The 23,385-nt window shown below is 37.8% G+C and overlaps 1 protein-coding gene across 1 annotated transcript in view; it reads left to right on the forward strand.

The window, feature by feature from the left end:
- LAMA2 (laminin subunit alpha 2) overlaps nucleotides 1-23,385 on the forward strand; it is a 421,382-nt gene that overhangs the window by 326,289 nt on the left and 71,708 nt on the right. Inside the window, exons 42-46 of the mRNA XM_040965651.1 lie at nucleotides 7,526-7,642; nucleotides 9,725-9,907; nucleotides 11,323-11,328; nucleotides 13,289-13,443; nucleotides 22,455-22,598. Coding sequence (XP_040821585.1) covers nucleotides 7,526-7,642; nucleotides 9,725-9,907; nucleotides 11,323-11,328; nucleotides 13,289-13,443; nucleotides 22,455-22,598 — 605 coding nt within the window. The remainder of the gene's footprint in view (nucleotides 1-7,525; nucleotides 7,643-9,724; nucleotides 9,908-11,322; nucleotides 11,329-13,288; nucleotides 13,444-22,454; nucleotides 22,599-23,385) is intronic.

Below are 23,385 nucleotides of genomic sequence, written 5' to 3' on the forward strand. Positions count from 1 at the left end.
GGATGCTGTGGAATGTGCACGTGGCAAGCAAGGAAGTATTGTGTAAATACTAAGATTTTTAAATTATGCACTTTATATTGAGTAGCTTTCAAAATTTATTTACTTCTTAATGTACTCCTCATTTTTGTCTTTTCCAAACATAAGTGGAATTATCTAGAGACTTAGGAAAAATTAAATATTTAAAATGAATCATAACACAAGACATCAAACATCTATTCCTGAGCCCAAGAATAATGATTCAGTGTATTTCTTGGCATATCATGCTGCTTTCCTACACACTGGGCTAAACCTCGTTAATCTTTATCAAACCAGTTAACACTTTTCCTCCATACTATGGTCTCCAGTACTCAGCCTTTTAGCTCAGACAGGTGTATCAGAAATATTCTGAAATTGTAGATATAATACAATCACACCTGCTAATCTGTTGCGATCCCATGTAATTGTTTTACAAAAAGAAACAACAGCCATACTGCAGTGCAGTTAAAATGTGAAACAGGGGTTGAATTCTGATTAAAGTATGCTTTGATTGTTAAGGATGCACTCCTTCTGAATTGGAATCCTGCCATTTGCCTGGCTCAGCCTTCTCAGAATTAGCCACATGGAGGACAAATTCTGCCTCCTGGGCAACAATTGAACGCTATCCTGAATGCCTTGGTCCATCGTAATGTGGAAAACAAAGCAGTCACATCTCATTGCAACTGCTGATCCCTTGTAAAAAAAACTTTGTATTTTCTGGAGTGTACACAGTAAAAAAAAAAAAAGACTAGAACTGGAAGGGATTCTGGTTAGAAGGCAAAACAAAAGCAACCAGTGTTAAACTTGGAGGCGTCTGAACCATTGGAAAGAGGTTCCCTAACGATAAGATTTAGCTTGGTTTGTTTAAGAATACTTAAGGAAATTCATTGACAGTGGAATTAAATGATCCATTTACTTTTATGTCTTTTTAAAACCATGCATAGATTTTTCATGATATGCATTTCCAAGAACATGTTAAAGATCCACTGGACAGCCCCAGGACTAGGATACAGGAAAAGAAGCAAGCCTTCAAAAACATTCCTATTGTCTTTTTAAAAAGAAGCATATATAATAAAAATGAAGGTTACTGATAAAACTTCACCCAGTCTGTGTAGTATGCTAAGAGTCTTGCATTCTGTGGGTTTATGCACAAGCAAACACATTCAGATTAGAAACAAACATAGATGCCATCAAAAGCCTGAAAGACAACAAAAGGTATGGTGAAGCATATATTAAACCAGAGCATACTTGTCATATTCAGAAGTTATTTGGATTCAGTTTCCTGACTGCGTGCCTACAGTCAGGCTTAGAGCACAGCCTGCAGAAATCAAACTTGGGCTTCGGAGTCTGGTCATTCAGCTTCTCATTCCATTGGCTGGGAGATTGCTGCTCACACTACCCAAAACTTAACTCTTTGGAAAGCTTGCCCCAGACAAGTGCCCTTTGCCTCCTTTCCTGAGCTATAGCACCTTCGACCAAAGCCAGGAGAGAAGCAGAACAAGCACACCCATCACTGTTCAGCTGCCAAGCAAGCTAAATTTTGGGAGATAATAGTTTCATAAGAAACAAAGCTCAACCTGCTAGATTTAAGGCAAAATTTTGCTTCAAAAAAAAAAAACCGAACTAGAATTACAATGAGAAATTAACTTGAAATTTTCTACTTGGTTTAGGAAACAAACTCTAAAATAGGAATTCTTAAAGAAATGTTTTTTTCCAATCTAATTATCTTCTTTAAAAAATATGTATTTATTTTAAAGGAAGGGTGAGAAAGATAGAAAAAGAGAGAGAGAGAGAGAGAGGGAGAGAGAGAGATCTGCTCACTAATTCACTCCCCAGATCTCCATTTCATTCAGGGCTGGGCTAGCAGGTAGCCAGGAGCCTAGAGCTACATCTGGGTCTCCCATGGGTGGTGGGGGCCCAAGCTCTAGAGCATCTTCACCTGCTTTCACGGTGACATTAGCAAGGAGCTGGATAGGATGTGGAGCATCTGAACCTGGGGCCAGAGCTCAAATAGGATGCCAGTGTCAGTGGTGAGTGGTTTATCCCACTGCATTACAATGAGCTTTGACACATCAGAAACCCTGGCATTGTCTTTTTTGATTATTTAACAACTGGTAGGCTATTTAGCAAACATAACTTTTTTGAAAATTCTGAAAATTGATTCCACACATTTAAATAACCATATCTACATATATTCATATTATATATATTTATTTTTCTGTGAGATATAATTTTTAAATAGATGAATATATTTCGTATATGTTAAGTTGTCAAGGGATACGATAAGTATCAATAACATGTCAGGATTAATCAGACAACAAGAAGCTTAACAGAGAAATGATTTTATTATTCTACACTATGGCCATCATCCACACTTTCAGGATGATGCTATTTATTTGAGAATACAGAGACATTTACACCCAAAAAGAATGCAAATGTCACACAAAGGCTTTCATTAATTCTTATATGAAACTTACAATTCTTAGAATAATTGTGCTTATGTTAGTAAAACTAAAAAAAAGTAAGAGAAAACATTAACACAGCATCTTGGTATGCTTTGGTCTGTTATTTACAACTCAAGGAAAGCATAAGAAGAGATAGCATTGAGGTCAGGGACATTCTCTTCTGTTATTTTTAACCAGAGGGAAGCAAAAGGAGAGATAGCACTGTGGATTTCCATCTGCCACTTGGTGTTCCAAGGTTAGACGCAAGCCCAGGTGTTCCTAGCTTGTGAATAGCTCCCTTGTCCACTGATGCACTCAACTCCTTCAATAACAGAATGATTTAATCCCTTGGTGTTGACTAAGATCAATATAGTTTTCAAAAATTTATGAAAATAATGTTTATATTGATTGAAATAAGGGAATAAACTATATGGAAAGCAGGAGATAAAAGAATAGGCAGCAAGAAAACCAACTCCTCAGAATCATAATGACATTAAGAGATAATTTGTAAATTTACAGGATCGTTGAGTAACTCATAAATGTATTTTAGTTTTATAAGAAACAGTTCCAAAGGATCAGTTATAAAGGTTTAAAGTTAACATGTTTAGAACTCACTGTTAAAATAGAGAAATAACTGCTTGAAGATGGGAGGATTCAGAGGTGAGATGGAGGTTAGAGAATCAGTGCCAAGTCAGAATTAGATAGACAGTGTTAAGTTCCAAGCGTTTCACAGCACTGTGGGATGGCTGTAGCCCATAATGATGTATTATACCTTTACTCAGCAAATCGAAAAGAGGAGCTCCCAGGCTCCAACCACAATGAAAACAGAGAGATGTTGTTTACACTAAATACTTCAGCACCTATTTTATGCATGTGTCAATAATTCATGTTGTTTCTATACGTATATACATACACATAGAAATTTAAGCAGAACTTGGCATGTATGTGAAGCCTAAATCCCACCACTGTCTTTCCTTTTTGGAATTGGTCTTCCTGTTGACCTTCATCCAGTTTGTAAAAATGCATGTATCATATAAAAAAAAAAGAAATTAATGCCCTTAGGGACAGGCAATATTTAGAGAGATTGACAGAGGAATACCCCCACTTCATTTTTTAAGATTTATTATTATTATTATTTTTATTGGAAAAGTAGATTTGCAGCAAGAGAAATATCTTAAAGCCAACAGTTCTGATTCAAATGGCCACAATAACACAGACCTGAGCTGATCCAAAGCCAACAGTTTCCTCCAGGTCTCCATGTGTGTGCAGAGTCCCAAAGATTTGGGCCATTCTCCATTGCTTTCCAAGACCACAAGCAGAGAGCTCCATCAAAAGTGAAACAACTAGAACATAAACCAGTGCCTATTTGGGATGTTGGCACATGCAGGAGCAGGATTAACCAACTAAGCTATCACACCAGCCCCAGAACCGCCTTTTTAAAATTGTAGTTTTGGATCTTTTTGCTTTATAAAAATGCTTAATGTTTAGAAAAGCAAAACATTTCTAGAGTCTGAAAGGTCCTTTGTCTAAGATGTTTCCATAGATTGTTGCCTACAAGAAAACCCTAAATAAATGTTAAAACTTTTAATTGTGTGCAGGTGGTAGGGAAGGCATGAAAAAATTTGAATGGAGCTTTAAAGTAGTATTTTATAAAATGAATTCAATGAAAATAAAAGTTTATTTTAAATTTTACTAGACAGGAATTTGGTCATAGACTTCATTTAGTAGTATGCCCTCAAAATTATGGGAGTCCTACAGATTTCACTCTTGCAACTGGGAGATTTGCTCAGATAATTTGGTTATATCAATTTTCTACTAATTAAAAGTAGAAACTGCATTTGACAGACTTGAGAGTCTGAATAGTCAAATAGAACATCTCTATTTAAAAAAATCCTGATATTTAATTGAATAGGAGTATATGTAGATGTGCTTAGGAAATATAAAAGGGAAACAAGGTTCTGGATGAAGTTGTTTAAGTGTCAAAGTGGCTGGTATCGTGTTACGGTAGACTAAGCCACTGATTACAATTCTGGCATGTCATATCAGAGCATGGGTTGAAGTCCCAGCTGCTCTGCTTCCAATACAGCTTCATTATTGCTCCTGAGAAAGCAGTGTGAGCCAAGTCCATGAGCTCTTCCCACCATGGGAAACTCAGAGTGGGGAGCTTTGCAGTCCAAGCCTTTGCAGCAATCTATCTGGTTGTGAACCACTAGATGGAAAATCGAACTTGCCCCCTCTCCTCCTCCCTCTCCTCCTCCCTCCGCTAACCTCCCTTGCTTTCTGCATCTTTCCCACTTTCTCTCCTTGCGCCCCCCTTGTCATTCTGCCTTTAAATCAATAAAATACACATTTTTTAAAAGTAGGCATAAAGAAGATAATGATATAAATGACGTTGCAGAAAACTGGTAAATTCGTAGTTCCACACACAACCTGCAATTAATCTCGTTCATCTGTCACTTGAAGGAAGGTGTTATCTTCAGTTACAGAAGTACAAGAAAACGAAGCAATAGCTGAAACCACACCTGCCAACTCTATAAACAGTACCATTTTCATTGTACATTGTATTTCCAATGACCAGAATTTTATATAAGAAGGCAATTATTAACAATTAAAGGAATAGTGTTTAACAGCTTCGAGACCTTACAAAGCGTGGTTTGAGGCTCCAGTTCTAATTTATCTCATCTCTAATTCATTTTTGGTTCTACACAAAGAGCATGACTATGTGCTTATTATTAGTGCAAGAGACTTTCAAAATATTAAAATTTTCACTCTAAATATATCTAGTACAATTTGGTAGACATATGACAAAGGGAAATTAAACTGTCAGGTTCATGCACAGTTTGCATCTGCTGCCTGCTGTATGAGCCCCATCTTTTCCCCAAATTCATTTCAGGACCCTTGTCATACTTTATAAAGAGAGAATGAGAAAGGGTTAGCCACAGCTAACTGTGTGTGTGTGTGTGTGTGTGTGTGAACTTTCAGAGTTGTTGGGTGTGGTCTTTAGAAAAAATGACTTGGCTACACCCTTTAGATGTAAAAGCTTAAGAACAGGAGAAACACTATAAAACATAGTTGCAAATTATAAATTGGATCCTCTCCTTCAAAAATTGCCAGTAAAGAATTGGGTTGAATTTTCATTAAACAATTGCCAGTATCAGCACTGTTAACAACTGAATCACACGCATCCTTTCTATCACACTTGTGCGTCCCTGAGGTTTCATAAATCTTTTCATTTAAAACCAACCTGAGAGTGCTTATTTTTCTGTATTTTTCCATGCTAGCAATTTATAAGTCTCCATTTTTTTAAATTACGTTTTATGACACAGTTTTATAGGCTCTGGGATTCCCCCAACCCCCCTTCATGCCCTATCCCCATGTTGGATTCCTTCCACATTGTTGCAGTATTGCAGTTCATATTCAGTCATGATTCCTTCATTGCGAGCATGTTCCATGCATAGAGTGCAGCCTCTTATTGTCCAGAAAATTAGGTTTCTTGATGTAGGGTTAGGTCCTTTATCCATTTCAATTTGAACTTAGTATATGGTGAAAAATGTGGGTCTATCTTCTTGTTTCTGCAAGCTGTCAACCAGTTGTCCCAACAGCATTTATTGCAGAGACCTTCCCATTTGCCTGGATTGTCGTCTGTTTTTTTGTCAAAGATTATTTGGCTGTATCTGTATGGGTTCCCTTCTGTTGCTTCTATGCTACTCCATTGATCCTCCTCTCTTATAAGTCTCCATTTTAGGACTCCCAATTTTTCTCTATACATCTATTCAAATAGTTCTATCACTGCAGCTGTAAAACATTTAGACTTAAGACATTCTATCACCAACCAGGTCAATGGAAGAATGGAAAAATTAATTAGCTGTAAATTAAAATCATAGAACAGATAATATGCTTTTAACTTTCCAGTGCAGAAAAGTATAGAATTGCAGCTACAACCTTAAACTGAAAGTGTTCATGAGATAATCTTGTAAGTCCTTTTCCTGCATAATTGGCTTAATTGTTCAGTGTGCATTTGCAAGCAAAAGACACGAAATAAATAAATAAATAAACCATTGATGCTTTCTAACTTAATGGTATTTTCACTGAACACCTGGATGCTTCATTATTTAAAAAATTTAGTCAAGACACTCAGAAATTAAATAATAAATTCCCTTTAGCAAATGATAGTTTGAATCTTGAAGAAAGCATTGCAAGTTAGAAAGAACAAATATAAAATTTATTTGGGAAAATTTGCAAAGATATTGTTTTTCTAAAATATCAAAGATATGCTAAAAGTTGTTTTCAATTTCTTTGATTTTTGTTTCATTTTACATATTAATATGTAGCATTTACTAAAGTTGGCAAACTGCTTATCATATTTGAAGATTTGCAAGTTACAACAATCCATTTTTGACACTTCACAATTTTTTTCCTTAATTACTTTTAATTTTCTAAGATTTTTTTTAAATCTTTCCAAACTTTGCAATGGAGTGGCTTAGAAAGTAAAAAGTTTTGAAAGACAAAATTAGTGTTGATAATAGGGATGAAAATAAAAATCACAGAAATAATTTTACGTTTTAATTTTTACTGAAAGCAAGCTAAGTTTGCATGTTTCACAACTGAGTTTTAGGAACATAGTTATGCTTCCCACTCTAGTCTTACTTGCTTGTATTCTCCATCCGCTAGCCTCATCATTCCTTCTTTTGTTTTTCTTTCAATTTTATAAACTTTTTAAAAATAAGTAAAATTAATCATATTAAGAGGGCATGCAAATGCAGCAAAAGATTGATGATTATTGCAGCTTTTTCTTTTGCAAAGAAAATCATCAAATTAAATCAGATACAGATGAAATGCCGAGAAGAAATGTAATTGTTCAGCATGTTAAAGCATCAATAGGCCACAACAACACATTTTGAGTTGTAATTGGAAATATATCTATGACAAGAGCCAATAAAGTAGATGAAGTAAATCAATTTTCTTGCTTTTTATTAACTTTGTGTTAAAATAACCTAAAATGACATATGCAGATATCAACTTGGATTAGTAACTTTGTCTTCTTTTTGTGTGTTTTCTGTTCCCAGAAAATGATGCCCATCTAAGGGGCCTAATCATCCGGTTAGAAAATGCTGATGCCAGGAACGGGGCTATCTTGAGGACACTGAATGACACTCTGGGCAAGTTATCAACCATTCCAAACGGTGAGCATTCTGAACACTTCAACTGTTACAGACTACGTTTACCCTTTACCACGTCCCTAATGCCACTTGTACTACTGTCAGAAGACACTGGCTTTCTTCCTTAGGAATTCATTTTAACCATCCACAAGGGACAACAAAATGACACAGCAAGCTAAGCCTCCCCCTCAGCACCTGGATCTCATATTGGAGTACCTGGAATCTGGTCCTGCCTGAGTTTCCAAAGTAACATACTAACTCACCTAGGAGACAGCATATAATGTCCCAACTAGTTGGGTTGCTGCCACTCACATAAAGAAACAGCGAGGATCCAGGCTTCATCTGAGTCCAGCCCTAACTTTTCTGGGCATTTGGGGTTGCAAATCACAGCCTGAAAGTGTTCCCTGCTCTCTCCGACACATTGCCATTTACATTAATTTATTAATTTCTATAAAAAAATAATGAGATGGTATACCCCAACTTCCATTGTAGTATTTTCTATTTTTTATTGTCTTTAGCTGGCAACCATAGAATTATGTTACTATAATGTCTCCATATTTTCTGTCCAAAAAATGTTCTATTGCTGGGAAAAAATAAAACCATCTGGGCACTCTAAAATATTAACGTACCACCAAAACATCTGTTTATTGTAGTACTCATAGCAATGAGTTAGAGACTGCTATCTTTCCATTCATCTCTGCAAAATTAAATACCTTAGTTAATTCAGATGTCAGAAACCCTACGGCTCACACTCTGTAATAAATCCCTACTTGGCAGAATTACTTCAGATAAGCTGTTGAACTTTAGTTTCTGAAATTATTTATTTTATGGATAACATTTCTGTGTATGTATAGCATTACATTAACAAAATTTGCAAACATTATTGAATGCTTAGGTTACATTATATAATTCTCATACTAACTGCGAAGTAGATAGTACTGTTGTCTCTACTTCACAGGTGAGACACTGACACACAGGATATTAAAAGCCATTGTTGAAATCCTGCACATATGAAGAGCAGGATTTTGGCCTAGTGATTGTGTCTCTTGTGCTCCATATCAGAGAACCTAGATTCAAGTCTCAGGATCCTAACTCTAGGTCCTGCTCATATGCGCCCCCCCCCCCCGGTCCCTGCCACCAACTGTAGACCCATTGGGGAATGAATCAATAGATGAGAGTTATCTCTCTTTCTCTTTGGAGAAAGATGGGGAGAGATGGGAGATGGACAGAAGAAATGATCTTCCATCTATTGGCTCTCTTTTCAAAACCTAAAATAGCCAGAACTGGACCAGGACAGTTTCAGAAGGTCATAACACAATTAAGGTCTCCCACTGCAGGTGGCAGGGTCCCATGACTTCCTCAGGTAGGCAGCAGGCTGAAAACAGAAGTGAAACAACATTGTAAGCCTGGGCACTCTGATATGACACCAAACTCCCTGAGCAGCATCCAAACTGCTGAGCCAGACACCCGCTTGAAGATCCCAAGGTCTTAACCACTAACCTACACCCAACAGCATTGGTATGCACAGTGACTGTGTACAAACTATGAATAAGAAACCAATATACTTTTTTGTTACAACATGAGAAATAGTGAAGCTAAATGAATTTTACTTTTTTAATATTAAAATACATTGAGTAACCTTTTGTTTTTTCTTGTGCACATTTCTTTTTTAAAAAGTTCCCCAAACTGAAAATAAATAGAAACATACACATACAAAAGCAAACCTTTTACTAAAACTGAAATAAATTTATTCCCCACCCCTTGGAAGATTAAATCTTGAGCCTAGTTCCTGATAAAACTATGAGTTTCATGTGGATAAATTTCTGCCTCTATTATGTTCTGAAGCAAATCACAATATGCCCTTATCCAATGAACATTTAGGATAATCATTTTGCTATTTTGAAAGCTATTCACGTATTCATGGCAAAGGTCCCCGAGAAAATTTAATTTAGCTAAAAAATTGGCCTAATTTACTACAACTGGATGAAACAAGGCCTTTGCCTTATAAATGTGTCCCTGAGCCCAGCGGCCGCAGACTCTCTCTGACAAGCATGGATGAAGCCAGTGACTAGATCTTTTCTTTCCTATGCTCCTGTGTGCTCACAGACACAGCTGCTAAGCTGCAAGCTGTTAAAGACAAGGCGAGACAAGCCAACGACACAGCCAAGGAAGTGCTGGCCCAGATTAAAGAGCTCCACCAGAACCTTGACGGTCTGAAGAAAAATTACAAACAACTGGCAGACAGTGTGGCCCAAACCAATGCTGTGGTGAAAGATCCTGCCAAGAACAGTAAGATCTACTTTTTCAATGATGTCATTAAACTCTTCAAACTCTGCATGTGCACTGGACTCATAAATATTAGATCTGGAAAACCCCTCAGAAAGGCATAGCCCGCCTTCCTCCTCAGAAACGGCGCTCAGGAGTTCATTGAACAATAACTCTGAGCCAGAACGCAAGTCCCCCAGCCTTGTTCCAGTGCTTTCTAGATCTCAATTTTGTCCAGTTGAGTTCTCCATGGTTATCTGGGGTGAGGATGCCATTCCTTGAAGCCCTTTAGTGTAACAGAAAATACAAAAGTATTGGAGAAATTTTGTGCTCAGATTTGGTGAAGGTTCATGCAGCATAGTGACTATAGAACACAACTATTGATGGGTTGTATGGAAATGGCATCAGACTCAAAACCTTGATAAGTAATTGTTTAAATTCTAGGTATTTAAGGAGTTTCTCCTGTTTATAAAGATTATTTCTTCACACCTGTTAAGTATTGTATTATATAATGTGATGTCCATATGGATTATATGACAACATTGGGAGAAACTAATAATTTAGTTAATGTGATAAATATCAGGATTTTAGGGGTATTTCTTTTCTAACACATGATAAGGTACTGTCTTGGTGTTCATTTTAACGAGAGATGCTTGAGTGTTTGGACTTTTCATTTTCAACATACCAGCCTTGTCATTGAGCATTGAAATATGTTAAAGTACAGTGTTAAAACATTGTTAGTGACAGTGGACACGTTACAGCTCTGATGCTGTTTGAATGGGGCAAGAAACCTCATGAGCACCATGACTTAGATAAATGCTGAGAGTCCTGTGAGATTTTAGCCACATTAACATGATCCTTTATAAATACAAAAGAGTACATATACCCAGAACACCTTTCATTGAGAAGGAGCCTTTCCTCAGAAGTTATTAATGGAAAAAACTTGGTATGTTTTTTATTCTTTGTAAGCACAGAAATAGCTGCTAATATAATTCAAAGACTTCACCTAAATAATTTCTGATACATAACAAATCACCATATTTCCACCCAAGTTTGATGAAAACTTTTGAATAAATGCTACTATGTATAAAATCATAATTATAGATTTTATTCAATTTTGGATTTTCAACTTTGATTTATTCATATTATTTTATCTTAATAGCATCCTGAGCTTTTGATGCCTGTTATTTATTTATAAATATCACTGTTTCTGTTTTTCTTAAAATGTTATAGTAAATCGTCTTTTGGTTTAAAAATAGCTTGCTAACAGATATTTGAGAACTTAAAATATATTTGTTTAACCTACAATGGGGTGACGTTGTTTATGAGTGCCTGTCATGAAAAAATATCATAGTCACACTATCTAACATCTATAGAAAGTATTTCTCATGAATTTTTAAATTTCTTTTTGTTTTATTTCCATATGAAACACCCTGCAGAAATCAGTATGTATATGTTCAGCTGCACAAACAATAATGTTCATGCTTTGTTGCCTGTCGCCAAAAGCTTCAGCTTTGCATGCTCACTGTGCTTTGGTATTGCTTTAAACATAGCACTCTCCTCCATCACAGTATTAATGCGAGATATGTGAAAGAATCTCCCTCTGCAAAAAGGTGCTATGTGTTTAATAGTGTTTTGAAAACTTAGTCAAGTGATAAGCCATGAAAATGGAAAACTAAATCCCTCCACAGATTTAGGTAAACTCCAATGGTTGTCAAGCACCAAAGCTCAGATGGCCTCCTTGAAGCAGAACCCAAAGAGAATCATTTTGCATTGTTGGTTTTCTTTCTCAAGCCCTTTTCCTGTATAATTACTCTCAACTTAAATGATTGGAGCTGGCATCATAGCATAGTAGGTAAAAGCCTCTGCCTAAAGTGCTGACATGCCATGTTGGTGCAGGATTGAGAACTGGCTTCTCCATTTCCAATCCAGCTCCCTGCCAAAGTGTCTGGAAAAGCAACAGAAATAAATTACTTATCCTTGGGTCTATTTCCCCTGTGGGAGATCTGGAAGAAGCTCCAGGCTCCTGGCTTCAGACTGAAAGAAATAGAGAATGTGCCATGTACTGTTTCACATCTCAAATGCTGTAACAGCAGGAATAGTCCATGTGGAGGCCAGATTCTCAGTGCTAGATTCAGGTATGCCACAGGGGTGGCAGGGGTCCAGATACTTGGCCATCTGCCATTTCTTTCCCAGGAAAGTTAGCAGGGAACTGAATTGGAACTTCAGCAGCTGGGATTGAAACCCATGACCATATGCAATGCTAGCACTGTGAGCAGTGAATTAATCCACTGTGTCTCAATGCCAGCCCCAGAGATGTGTGTTCTTTCCAAATGACCTTAGCTATGCAATTTATGTTTATGATCATGAATTCGAAACACCTGCTTCAAAACCCTAGATTAAAATTGGTAACAGTTTGCTTCCTTTAGCATATATTTGATTTATTCCTAAGGTTTAGTTCTCAGGGTTAAATATCAGCCAGAGAATAGATCGTGTGAAAAATAACAAGGTATGTGGCCCAAGACCACAAGCAGTTTTACTTTTTTGTCACAGGCACAATGACAGAAAGACATATGATGTATACTGAATCATAGCATATATGGCATATTTGGGTGAAAATACCCACTTTCCAGGAGCACAGCCCTGATTTTCCATGTTGTCTGCTCTTCCATGAGAAACACTAGGAGACCATGGATCACTGTTACCTTTCAATTATTTATGGGTTGCAATATGGAAAATGTGGAATTCAAACTTTTATTTTATTTTATTACCTTCAAATATAGGTTTTTAATATAGTTCAGTCTCATACATGCATATATAGAGCAGGAAAAATCAACTATTCTTCAAAAAGGATTTGAGCTGCCAAGTGAAAGATTTAATTAAACATGACAGAGGCCTTCAGCAGAAGGATTGTTCAACATCAGATGTTCTTCAAAAGACATTTTGATAGTGTCTCTGTTTAAGATATACAAAGAAAGAAAACCAATTTTGTGTGAGAACTCTGATTTAAATACAGTCTGGCTTGAACATACCAGGTGACATTTTTAAAGATGCTTTCATTTTCTTGCTTCTGTGATTAAAATTCTATTCTCTAAAGGTTAGATTTTTAGCTAAAGCTAAAAATTAAGCATTAAATTAAGTCCATTGAATGTGCTGCCTCCAGTGCCAGTTTTCACCTTAATCACAATGCCAAAGACTTTGCTAACATCTCCTCCGGGCTGCATGAATCTTAAATGAAACATTCCCTTGTGTCACATGCCATCATACACTTTGCTTCAGAAGCCATGGCCTTGCTTTGCCATGTGGATAAGATGAACTCTGCAAAGCACTTGCTGTGTTAACTACTGCTTGCACTTGTGTTAACTGTAGGTATGCATGCAGGTGCACTAAATCTGTTCCATGCAGTTGCAGATGCAGATGCTACTGTGAAAAATTTAGAACAAGAAGCTGACCGGCTCATAGACAAACTCAAACCCATCAAAGAACTCGAGGATAACCTGAAGAAAAACATTTCTGAGATTAAGGAACTGATAAACCAAGCCCGAAAACAAGCCAATTCTGTAAGTTCTTTTCATCTTTAATGTCACTAGTTGATTAGATCTTATCGCCCTAGAAAATATCTTCCCTGGACTCTGTCGAATGGCCTCTGGTTCTTAGCCTTTCATTTCAAGCTATATGGGGTAGCATAGAGGGAGAAGGATTGGATTTTTTTCCACTAATTTCAAAATACATTTCATGAGAATAATAATCACAACAGATTTCGTTATATTGAATTGTTGTTTGAACAGAGTAGTAAAAATAACAGAAATAAAAACTTGTTCACTACATATATTAAAGGTTTGATGAGAGGACTTTGTTCTTGATACAACCAAAAGGACAAATGGGGTATAGAAGGAATGAGTGAACAGTTATATGGGAGCAGAAGTTAACCAATTATTTTACAAATGGTATAATCTTTGGTATAAGTAGCAGTAACAAAAATTATTTGGTTAAAATATTTACAATTATGTTTCATTGACAGCAGGCGTTAGCTAACATCAAAAGTTTGCTCTTGCTCTTTGTTTACCCAATTAGAAAATCAGTAGGTTAGAAGAACATCTTTCAAGAACATAGCATGCTACTCAGCTAGAACACTGAAGTGCCACTGTCAACCTGTAGCTTGGCAAAATCATCCTGGAATAATTTTAGAAATAGAAAAAAAATATGTTTTCAGGCTTTACTATAACTCTTTATACATATCTGAGTCTTCCATCTCTTTAATCCCACTGTTCAGTATCTTAACTGGAATGAAAAGTCTTTTCTAAATTAATTTACACATTGCTACTCAAAATATACTCATTTAACCACATAATCCATTTTCTTCCACATATATGTGTTTGTGTCTATATATATACACATATATATACATATATGCAGACACAACCAATACCTCTAATCAAGCATAACACCATTTAAGGTGAAGCCTAAAAAGTAGCTCATGTATGACTTTAAAAAACACTTTAACAAAGGAAAGCAGTTAAGACAAGATGTGTCTATCTTGTGCTACAATGAAACATAATCTTGCACAGCTTGGGACAAGGCAAGTGCCAGTGTGTGAAGGTGCAGTCTAGTTTGCCAAGAAAAAAAATTGTTCAAATGAATGTTAAACTGCAAATATCAATATAGACTCAGGCTTATGGGCTCTTCAAAGATATGTTAAACAGTTTAGGTTAGGAAAAATTGCATTCAGAGAAGAGTGCCCCATGATGACACCCAAAAAAGGAGCTACAGTATTTCATTCCCTACGCAGACACAAATTTGAACTGCCATATATGTATCAAGCTACCTTGAAAGAAGCTAAGATAGGGGCCCTGCACAGTATGCTAGTGATTGAAGTCCTCGCCTTGCACACCAAGATCCCACATGAGTGCCAGTTCATGTCCTGGCCACACTGCTTCCCATCCAGCTCTCTGCTTGTGGCCTGGGAAAGCAGTCGAGGATGGCCCAAAGTCTTGGGTTCCTGTACCTGCGTGGGAGACCTGGATGAAGCTCCCGCCTCCTGGCTTAGCACTAGTTGTTGCAGTAGCTTGGGGAGTGAATCACCAGATGGAAGATCTTCCTCTCTGTCTCTCCTTCTCTCTGTATATCTGCCTTTCAATAAAAAATAAATAGATCTTTAAAATAAAAGGAAGAAACTAAGGCAGTCAAGAGATTATTATACCTGGCACATGTATAATGATTTTTATTTATTTATTTTTATTTGAAAGACAGAGAGGAGGAGGGGGGAACATTCTTCTTTCACCACATTTACTCCCAGGATGGCCACAATAACCTGAGCTAAGCCAGATAAAAGTCAGGAACCAGGAGCTTTCTCTATGTCTCCCAAGTGGATTTAGGGGCCAAGTGGCTTGAGCCATCTTCCCCGACTTTTTGAGCTCATAAGCAGGTAGCTGGACTGGAATACTGTGGTTAGGAATCGAATTTGAACCCACATGTGATGCTAACAGCACAGTCATAGGATGAGCTTGCTATGCTGTGGTTCCAGGCCCCCTAATATAATTTTGAAGACTCGCTGTTGAAGAAAACATGAAGGGAAGGGTTGCTTGTATGACTTCTCTCCAAGTAGCACAGCCTGGAGAGAAAACTCACTCCCTTCTTTTGGAAAGAAGGAGCAATTAAATCAGTTCTTAGATCTGAAACTTGATACCAGAACCACTACAGTTAAACCCATTGCCACACAGGACTCCGTGGCCCCTGAAATTATGCCAGTAGCTGTACACTGAGCCTTTGGATTGTTGTTGGCAAGGAATTCAAGGAACTGCCTCTGCCACTCTGCCCCATCCAACCTTCAGAAGACAACACAACAAAACTCAAGCCTTTCGAAAGTGTTTGCCTGGAGCTAATTATTGGTTTTCCCTTGTAAGACACAGCATCGGATGAGTCCCAAATAGTGTCTATTTTCAGATTAGTGCTTGCAGATTGGGCCTGTACATCCACCCCAAAGATAAGGTAGGTATTTCTTTCTCAGTAAAAGGCACTCAGCATCAATACCAGTCACACATAGAACTGGCACAAACCCCAGAGACCAAGAAAGTCCAGGTGACACAGCTTAGTATCAGCCTCCACGGCCCTCACCATCCTTGGGCATACAGCAAGGAATAAGACTTCAACTACAGAGAAGTAGAATGGGTAGTGAGTTCAGGTCTTTTCTCTGAAGTTCAACATCAGTCCCACCATAGTGAGGTCCATGGCAGATAAATTCCTAAGGTCCATATTCCACAGATGGAGCCTCTAAACCCACCCAGGCATCAGTCATGGGCCTGTGCCCTCGTAAAACAGTTTGTATTTCAGCCTGAAATGCTGCCAACCTTATGTGCAATGATTGTGCCTTAAGCAGAGTTCTGTAGCTGGGGGTGTAACCCATTTTAATTTCAGCATAGATATCAAGGGATTGCCTTTACTTCCCTCCCACAACTTCAAGTAGACAGCAAAGAACAGGAATCCAGTTGATGGGAGAAGGACATGGTAACTCAGGGGAGCTCCTAATTGTCCATGTTCCCAGGACCTGCTCATGTCTGGAGTCTCAAATTACCCTGGAGACAAGGAGAAATCAGTGGCCCTAGTCAATTGGAATTAATAACCTCTTCTGTGCAGCATCAGCTAAGGCTGGTTGCAACAACATTCATTTCAAGAACAGGCAGCATATGGTATTATGAACCTTCATCCAATCTCCATGCTGCACTAGTCTAGAGATGAGGAAGCTTCAAGTGTGGCCTGGCATTGTGGCATTAGTAACAGCTGTACTGCCACATAATTGTTCTTCCAACATGTGTAGTACAATACAGAGTAATTATCCATTTTGAAGCCTGGAGCTATGGCTCAGTAGTTAAGTCCTTGCCAAGGCCCTAAATGGGCACTGGATTGTATCCAGGTTGCTCCACTTCCCATCCAGCTCTCTACTGTGGCCTGGGAAAGCAGTGAAGGATAGCCCAAAATCCCAGCGTGGGAGATCCAGAAGAAACACCTGGCTCCTGCTTTCAGATCAGTTCAGTTCCAGCCATTGAGCCATGGCAGGCACTTGGGGAGTGAACTAGTGGACAAAAGATCTTTCTTTGTGTCTCTCTCTCACTCTGTAAATCTGCCTTTCCAATAAAAATCAGTAGATTATTTTTAAAATTATCCAATGTGAGGGGGAAAGAGGTTGTTACCAGGACATGACATAGGAATCTGGGACTATTTCTTGCACAGTGAGACCCAGAACCAGGTATAAAAACCCTTGGCAACTGACCCCAAACCTGTGCCAATGGTGTTACTCCTTTGTACATATTTCTCCACATCATTCTGAATTACACATCAACTGGAGATTGGGGCATGGTACCCTCTGATGCTAAAAACCCAACAATAAAGCAACAGTAAGTTGTGTGTGAATGCATTGTTATACCATCATATGATGCTGAAATAGTACAAGCTTTTATAAACTCAAAGAAAATAATCAGAATTTACACAAATTTTAAACAGTGGAAAACATTTCTAATTCTTCAATGAAAGACTGTTTTCTGCTGATATTCATCAAAAACCTTTAGAGAGGTGCCAGCATGATGGCGTGGCCCCTGATCCTGTCATCCTCTACAGGAAACCTTTCAAGTTCTAACTGCTCCTCTTATGACCCAAAAACTCTCTGCTAACGCATCTGGTCCGTGGCAGAGAGTGGCTCAAGTACCTGGGCTGCAGTACTTTCAGAGGAGCTCCAGAAGAAACTCCTAGCTCCTGGCTATGGACCAGCCCAGCTCCAGCTACTGCAGACACCTGGGGAGTGAACCAGGAAATGAATCAACTCTCTCGGTCTTGCCATCTCTCTGTATCTCTGCCTTCGAAATAAAATAAAGAAGTCTCAAAAAATAAAACCCGCGGTAGTACCAAGAGTTGGATTTTCACATTTTATATGCATTCTGAAGTGTAACATTTTTAGAAGAAAAAGCAGTAAATATTCTTCTATGAATCACATTTAGTAAGTTTCTCAGTGATAAAATCTGGACATATGGACTTTTTTATTGTTTCTTTTTTCACTGTAAGAAATCTAAGACTGTGCCTATATTCATCATCTATGAATACCTTCCCTTTGTCTCACAAAAAGATGAAATCCTGGTGTGCTAAGTACATAAACCTGTCTCCAAGAACCTTGTGAAAGTGAATTATAGTGCTAAGAAATTCTAAAAATTGTCTATGCCTTTTTAGGAAATTTTCACCCCCTTATTTAGATGTGCAGATTTTAATAAAATCACTACATGTTACAGAATATTAGAAATATTCAAGCAGCTGAATTTTTAAAATTTAGTTTTGTACTAAAAGACAATTCCCTCTTTCGACTTTGAAATATATTTGCAACCTAGCATGAATATTGGTATATGAGCCTCACGTATATTTGATATCAAAAGAAAACACCATATTTAGGAATCAAAGACATCTGTCTTAAAATATCTAGTTCTAAAGTCAAATGGCTAAAATATTTTCCAATGCCAGTTACTAGATGAAAAATGCAGTGGAAATCTGTTGGATAAAATAGGGTTCTCAATAATGTTTAATTGAATTCATGATGATTAACAGGTGTATCAGAAATGCATAACAATGGTTTTTGTTTGGCTTTGTTGCTAAAGGATTCACAATAGAAATAAATGGCACAGAAGCAGGTGTTTGGCTTTACTGGTTGAGAGTGCATTCCATGATGGAGAACATGAATTCAATACCTGGCCACAGCTTTGACCCCAGCTTCCTGCTAATACACATCCTCAGAACATTTGTAAAAACCCAAATAATTAAATTTCTGAAATCTGTGTAGGGGACTTTGAGAGCATTCCAAGCTCCCATCTCTGTGCCTAGTCTAGCCCCAAACCAGCCCTTGTTATTGGAAGCATTTAGGGAGGGGAGTAAAGCAGCAGGATATAATTAATTTCTCTTACCTCCCCTCCCCTCCCCTCCTCCCTTCCCTTTCTCTCTTCTCCTCTCACCTCCTCACACATCCTCCCTTCCACTCCCCTCCTCTCTTCTCTCCCCCTCTTCCCCAACCCTCTTCCATCTTCTTTCCTCCCCTCCCCACTGCCTTCTCCTATCCTATCCTCTCCTTTCTCTCCTCCATCATTCTCTTCAGCTCCAGCTCCTTTCTTCTCTCTACATTTCACTGTCTCTCTTCCTGCTTCTCAAAAAAATTTTTTAAAGTTGTAAAATTAAACAATTCTAAACAACCTATTTCGGAAAGTTTGTGTCTCCGAAATTTTTCCCACTTGCAGGAGGGATTGAGTCCAGATTTCCACTAAAGGACTTCATATACATTTAAGATTTTATTTACCTGTGTTGAGCAAAAGCAATTCCTATAATTAGAAATCAAAATACAAACCATTTAAAAGAAAAGAATTAATAGTTTTGGAATGGTTGCCAGCGGTTTGGGCTGCCAGGATTCTTCAGGTATTGAAATACTTCAAATCACTCTCTAGAAGCAGGAAATCCAAATCGTTTTTATATGAATAAGTGTTCATATGAGTAAGAGTTATGCAATAGATTGTTTTATAAGATTAATTGCTGGTATATTGGGTATAAAATGTCATTGGGTTCATGGAACCATAATTATCTATATATGTTAAGTATACTCTAAAGTAGGTTAATTGTAACTCCTGGCAACATTAAATATCCTTAATTGCAAAATGCCCATTCTCCTGCACACTGAGTTCCCAGGTGAGCTCTCATTCATTTGGTGATTTTTCAGTTCTGGGGCTCTATTTTCCATGCTTCAGCAGACACTGTTTCCACAGAGCCCTCATTTAGTCTTCTGTTGTTTCTTCCAGGTTTTTCTAAGTAGTGTGAAACACACCCGGTGCCCGAAAAAGTCACACATTGCCTACATATTTAGTGGCTGCTTTTCTAAGCAGTAACTGAGATCCTTTATTTATTTAAATAAAATGACTTCTCAGTGATTGGACGAGGCCTAACATGACTCTGTGGCCAAGCCTGAGAGCATTTGTGAACCACAGATGAAACAAAGCACACATAGCTACTTTTGACTACCACTCCAGCTCCATTATGAATTCAGGTGTGATTTCCCACCAGGGACAGCTCAGTATGTTGCTCAGTTCTCATCAGTTCCAGTCGGATCTTGATTTACCGCTCTCTCTGATGGTTTCATGATATCAGTGGCCTTCATGGTCTGCCTCAGATGTTAAGCTTGTTCTACACAAGGTTTTCCCTGATGACACTTTGGTGTACTTGCAGCAGTTACTTTGTTTTTATTGTTTCTGTTTAAGAAAGAAAAAAAAAAAACACTTAGAGGGCTTAGAGGGCCATACTTTAGTTCTGTGCGCTAAGTTTCTGCCTTTGGCACCGGCATATTTCAGTGCCGGTTAGAGTCCAGGTGCTCCGATCTATGGCCTGGGACAGCAGGAGGAGACCCAAGGGAAGTGCCTGGCTCCTGGTTCAGGATTGGCTTAGCTCCAGCATGTTGTGGCCATTACAGGAATTAAACCACCAAATGGAAAATGACTCTCCCTCTCTTGTTTTCTCCATAACTGTCTTTCAAATAAAAATGATTAAAAAATGAATTTTGACACAACAACAAAAATTCTATGTCACACCCTTTTCTGCACCTTAAAAATATCTAAGGACTGCATTTTCCCCTATATATCCTATATTATTTTATCTTTTTCTTTATTTACTGCTATACATTTGGATAATCCTTTGTGTGGTTGCTGTTCTGTCACCTGTCACACTGGATTCAACCCCCAGCTTATATACTTTATAGTATATATACCAGAGTAAAAAACATGTACTTATCCTGTTTCCATTTTGCATAATCTGTTTTGATCCCACTACTCTTGGCACTGTATATAAAAAGAAAATTCTACCATGTGGGGAGCAAATAACCGATTGACAATCTTGTCTCCAGGGAAACTCTGCCTGAGCAGAGTGAGTGTTCTGGGGACCAAATTTGACTCCAGTCTTCCAGTTGGGCTTCACCCTTTGTGGAGCAAAAGTGGAAGAAATTAATCCTGGGAGGCTTCCTTTGGGCATCCAGCTCAGGTCTGCCACATGCAGGGCTCTAAGAGTCCCTGCCCCAACTCCGCCAGAAGATGGAGAATATAGCCCCTGTTTCTGTCACGTGTGGCATTTTCTCTGTGTGGAGAGGCAATTTGGTTAGCAGATGAGGCGAAACGGCGATCATGTACAAATAGATGACTTCTGCTGAGTTGGCAGGGGATTTAACAGACTCGCAATATTCCTCAGAAATTCTCAAATGGACTTAAATTTACACATTTCTATGGACCAAAAAATCTCTGCTGAGTTTTCTGTTTTGAATACAGCCAATCTTGCACCAAGCATGTTCTTGGGGCAGATTCGCCTATGCTTGTGTAGGGACCACAGAGCTGCCTACACTCACACCAAAATGACACTCTACGAGTGCCTTGTGTCACCAGGATATGCAAGGTAGCTTGGTGTGCAATGACTCTCTGGAGTCTGCACAGCCCTTCCGTGGACATAACGATGCCAGTTCATTTTCTCCTGAGTGTACAGACTAGATGAGTAACACAAATGCTAGAAGACAGGAGACAATGGAAGATTACTACTCGTGAGGGCCAAAAGACTTTCTGAAGCCAAGAATTTGAACCAGTTATGAGCTGAGGAGTACACTTCCCATAACTCTGCCTCCTGCTTTTAGAACTATCAGTGAGCAAAATATTCTTCTGTCTGAATCCGTGGAACTAACTGCTGTCCTCAAAGTGCCCCATTGATGGTAATTTTGCACGTATCCCCAAGGAAATTAAATTAAATAACGAATTCATGGCTTTGTGATTGAAGGAAGCCTTCCTAAATGTAAGTAAAAAATCGGTATGAGCAGTGTCACTCTATTCACATAGGAATTCCTTCCTGAGCAATTTATAGTAATTTTTATAAAGTACTATTCAGAATAAAAAGGCACTGTTAAATACATTAGCAGTGATAGCCATTAGAAATCATTTCCATTTCATTTCCTGGCAACTTAATAGAAAGGTATAATTTATTCTGAAATGTATATTCTGAGTAGAATGATTAATATCCTTCTTATTGTTAGGACATCTAGAACAAAATCTATTTGGTCTTTTTCAACTGTAAGAACATAGGCAGGTAGGTAATTTTCCCTTGAAGGACTAAAGAAAAATGGCTTCCTACTTTAAATAATATCAGAATCACAGAAATTTAAATTAGAGACTTCCAATAAACATTATTTATGAAGACAATTCTGAAATCTTCGCATAAAATCATCTTTTGAAAATGTCCCCTTATCCATAAACAAGAGAGACAAGGCAAAAATCTGTTAGCTGCATGCTTTAAGTAAGAGTAGCATGCTGACATGACTTGGAACTGGGGAGAGTGTATCCTCAAAATGCTAGTGGAAGGCAGGTCCTTTCCCCCTCATTAACAAGTATAATGTGTCTTCATGTCATTTAATGAGACTATTTTGCGATAGGAAAATAACTTCAAAGAAATAATTATGTCTGTGTGTTTGGGAGCTACTTCCAACTTGCTGAGATGCTTAGTTTTGCTTCTTTGTACCTTGTTTTTCTTGAAGATCAAAGTATCTGTGTCCTCCGGAGGTGACTGCATTCGGACATACAAGCCAGAAATCAAGAAAGGGAGCTACAATAATATTATCATCAACGTCAAAACACCTGTTGCTGACAATCTCCTTTTTTATCTTGGAAGTGCTAAATTTGTAAGTCAAAGCCTCTGTGAATGTGCATACTCAGAGATTAATTTTGGTAATAAAAAAGTATACAGTCTAAGAATATCACCTCAAACTTTTCTAATATAGCCTCTTAGACCCTGAAATTTCAAAATCTTATATGACATCATTCTCAAGAACCAAATAAGGCAAACGAAAAGAAGAAAATTCTTGACAGTGTTTAAGCATGTTCTCGTCCCTTTATCAGCATGTCAGTGTTTAATTTGAACCAAATTTTCAGATCCAGGTATTTAAGGAGAAAGGCAAATAGAAATTAAGCTTGCTTTAACTCTTCTCAAACTAAGAATTTACATTCCATTCAATTACAGAGAATTGCCATGCGAATGAAGTGAAAATGAACAGAGCAAATCATGTACTGATTACCAGTGAAAACTCTTCTTATTCATGTTAAATTTATGACTCAAACAGAAATGATGAGTTTATAAAAAAAATTCAGAAGGTTCTAATTCTTCGCATCCCCACCATTTGGATTTGTAGTATAGTCCTTCTCCAGAATACTCTGGCTTTTTAACACATCCAGCATGGCATTAAGTCAGTATTTGAAGTTCAGGTGGTTTGAGATCTTTTTGAATAAACATATATATGTTTTCAAAAGATCATTATTTTCTTATTTTAAAATTGCTCCTTTTGTAATAAGCAATAACAGACTCAAATGTTCATGTTTGTCTCTACCAAAAAAGAGTAAGAAAAGGTCTTTTTGTCTCACAAATTTAGTTAGAAGACAAGAAATGAGCACCTGTGCCTCAACATCATGGTC

Source organism: Ochotona curzoniae, unplaced genomic scaffold, assembly GCF_017591425.1.
Source record: "Ochotona curzoniae isolate NIBS_2020 unplaced genomic scaffold, NIBS_Ocur_1.0 scaffold_3890, whole genome shotgun sequence".
NCBI lineage: Eukaryota > Metazoa > Chordata > Mammalia > Lagomorpha > Ochotonidae > Ochotona > Ochotona curzoniae.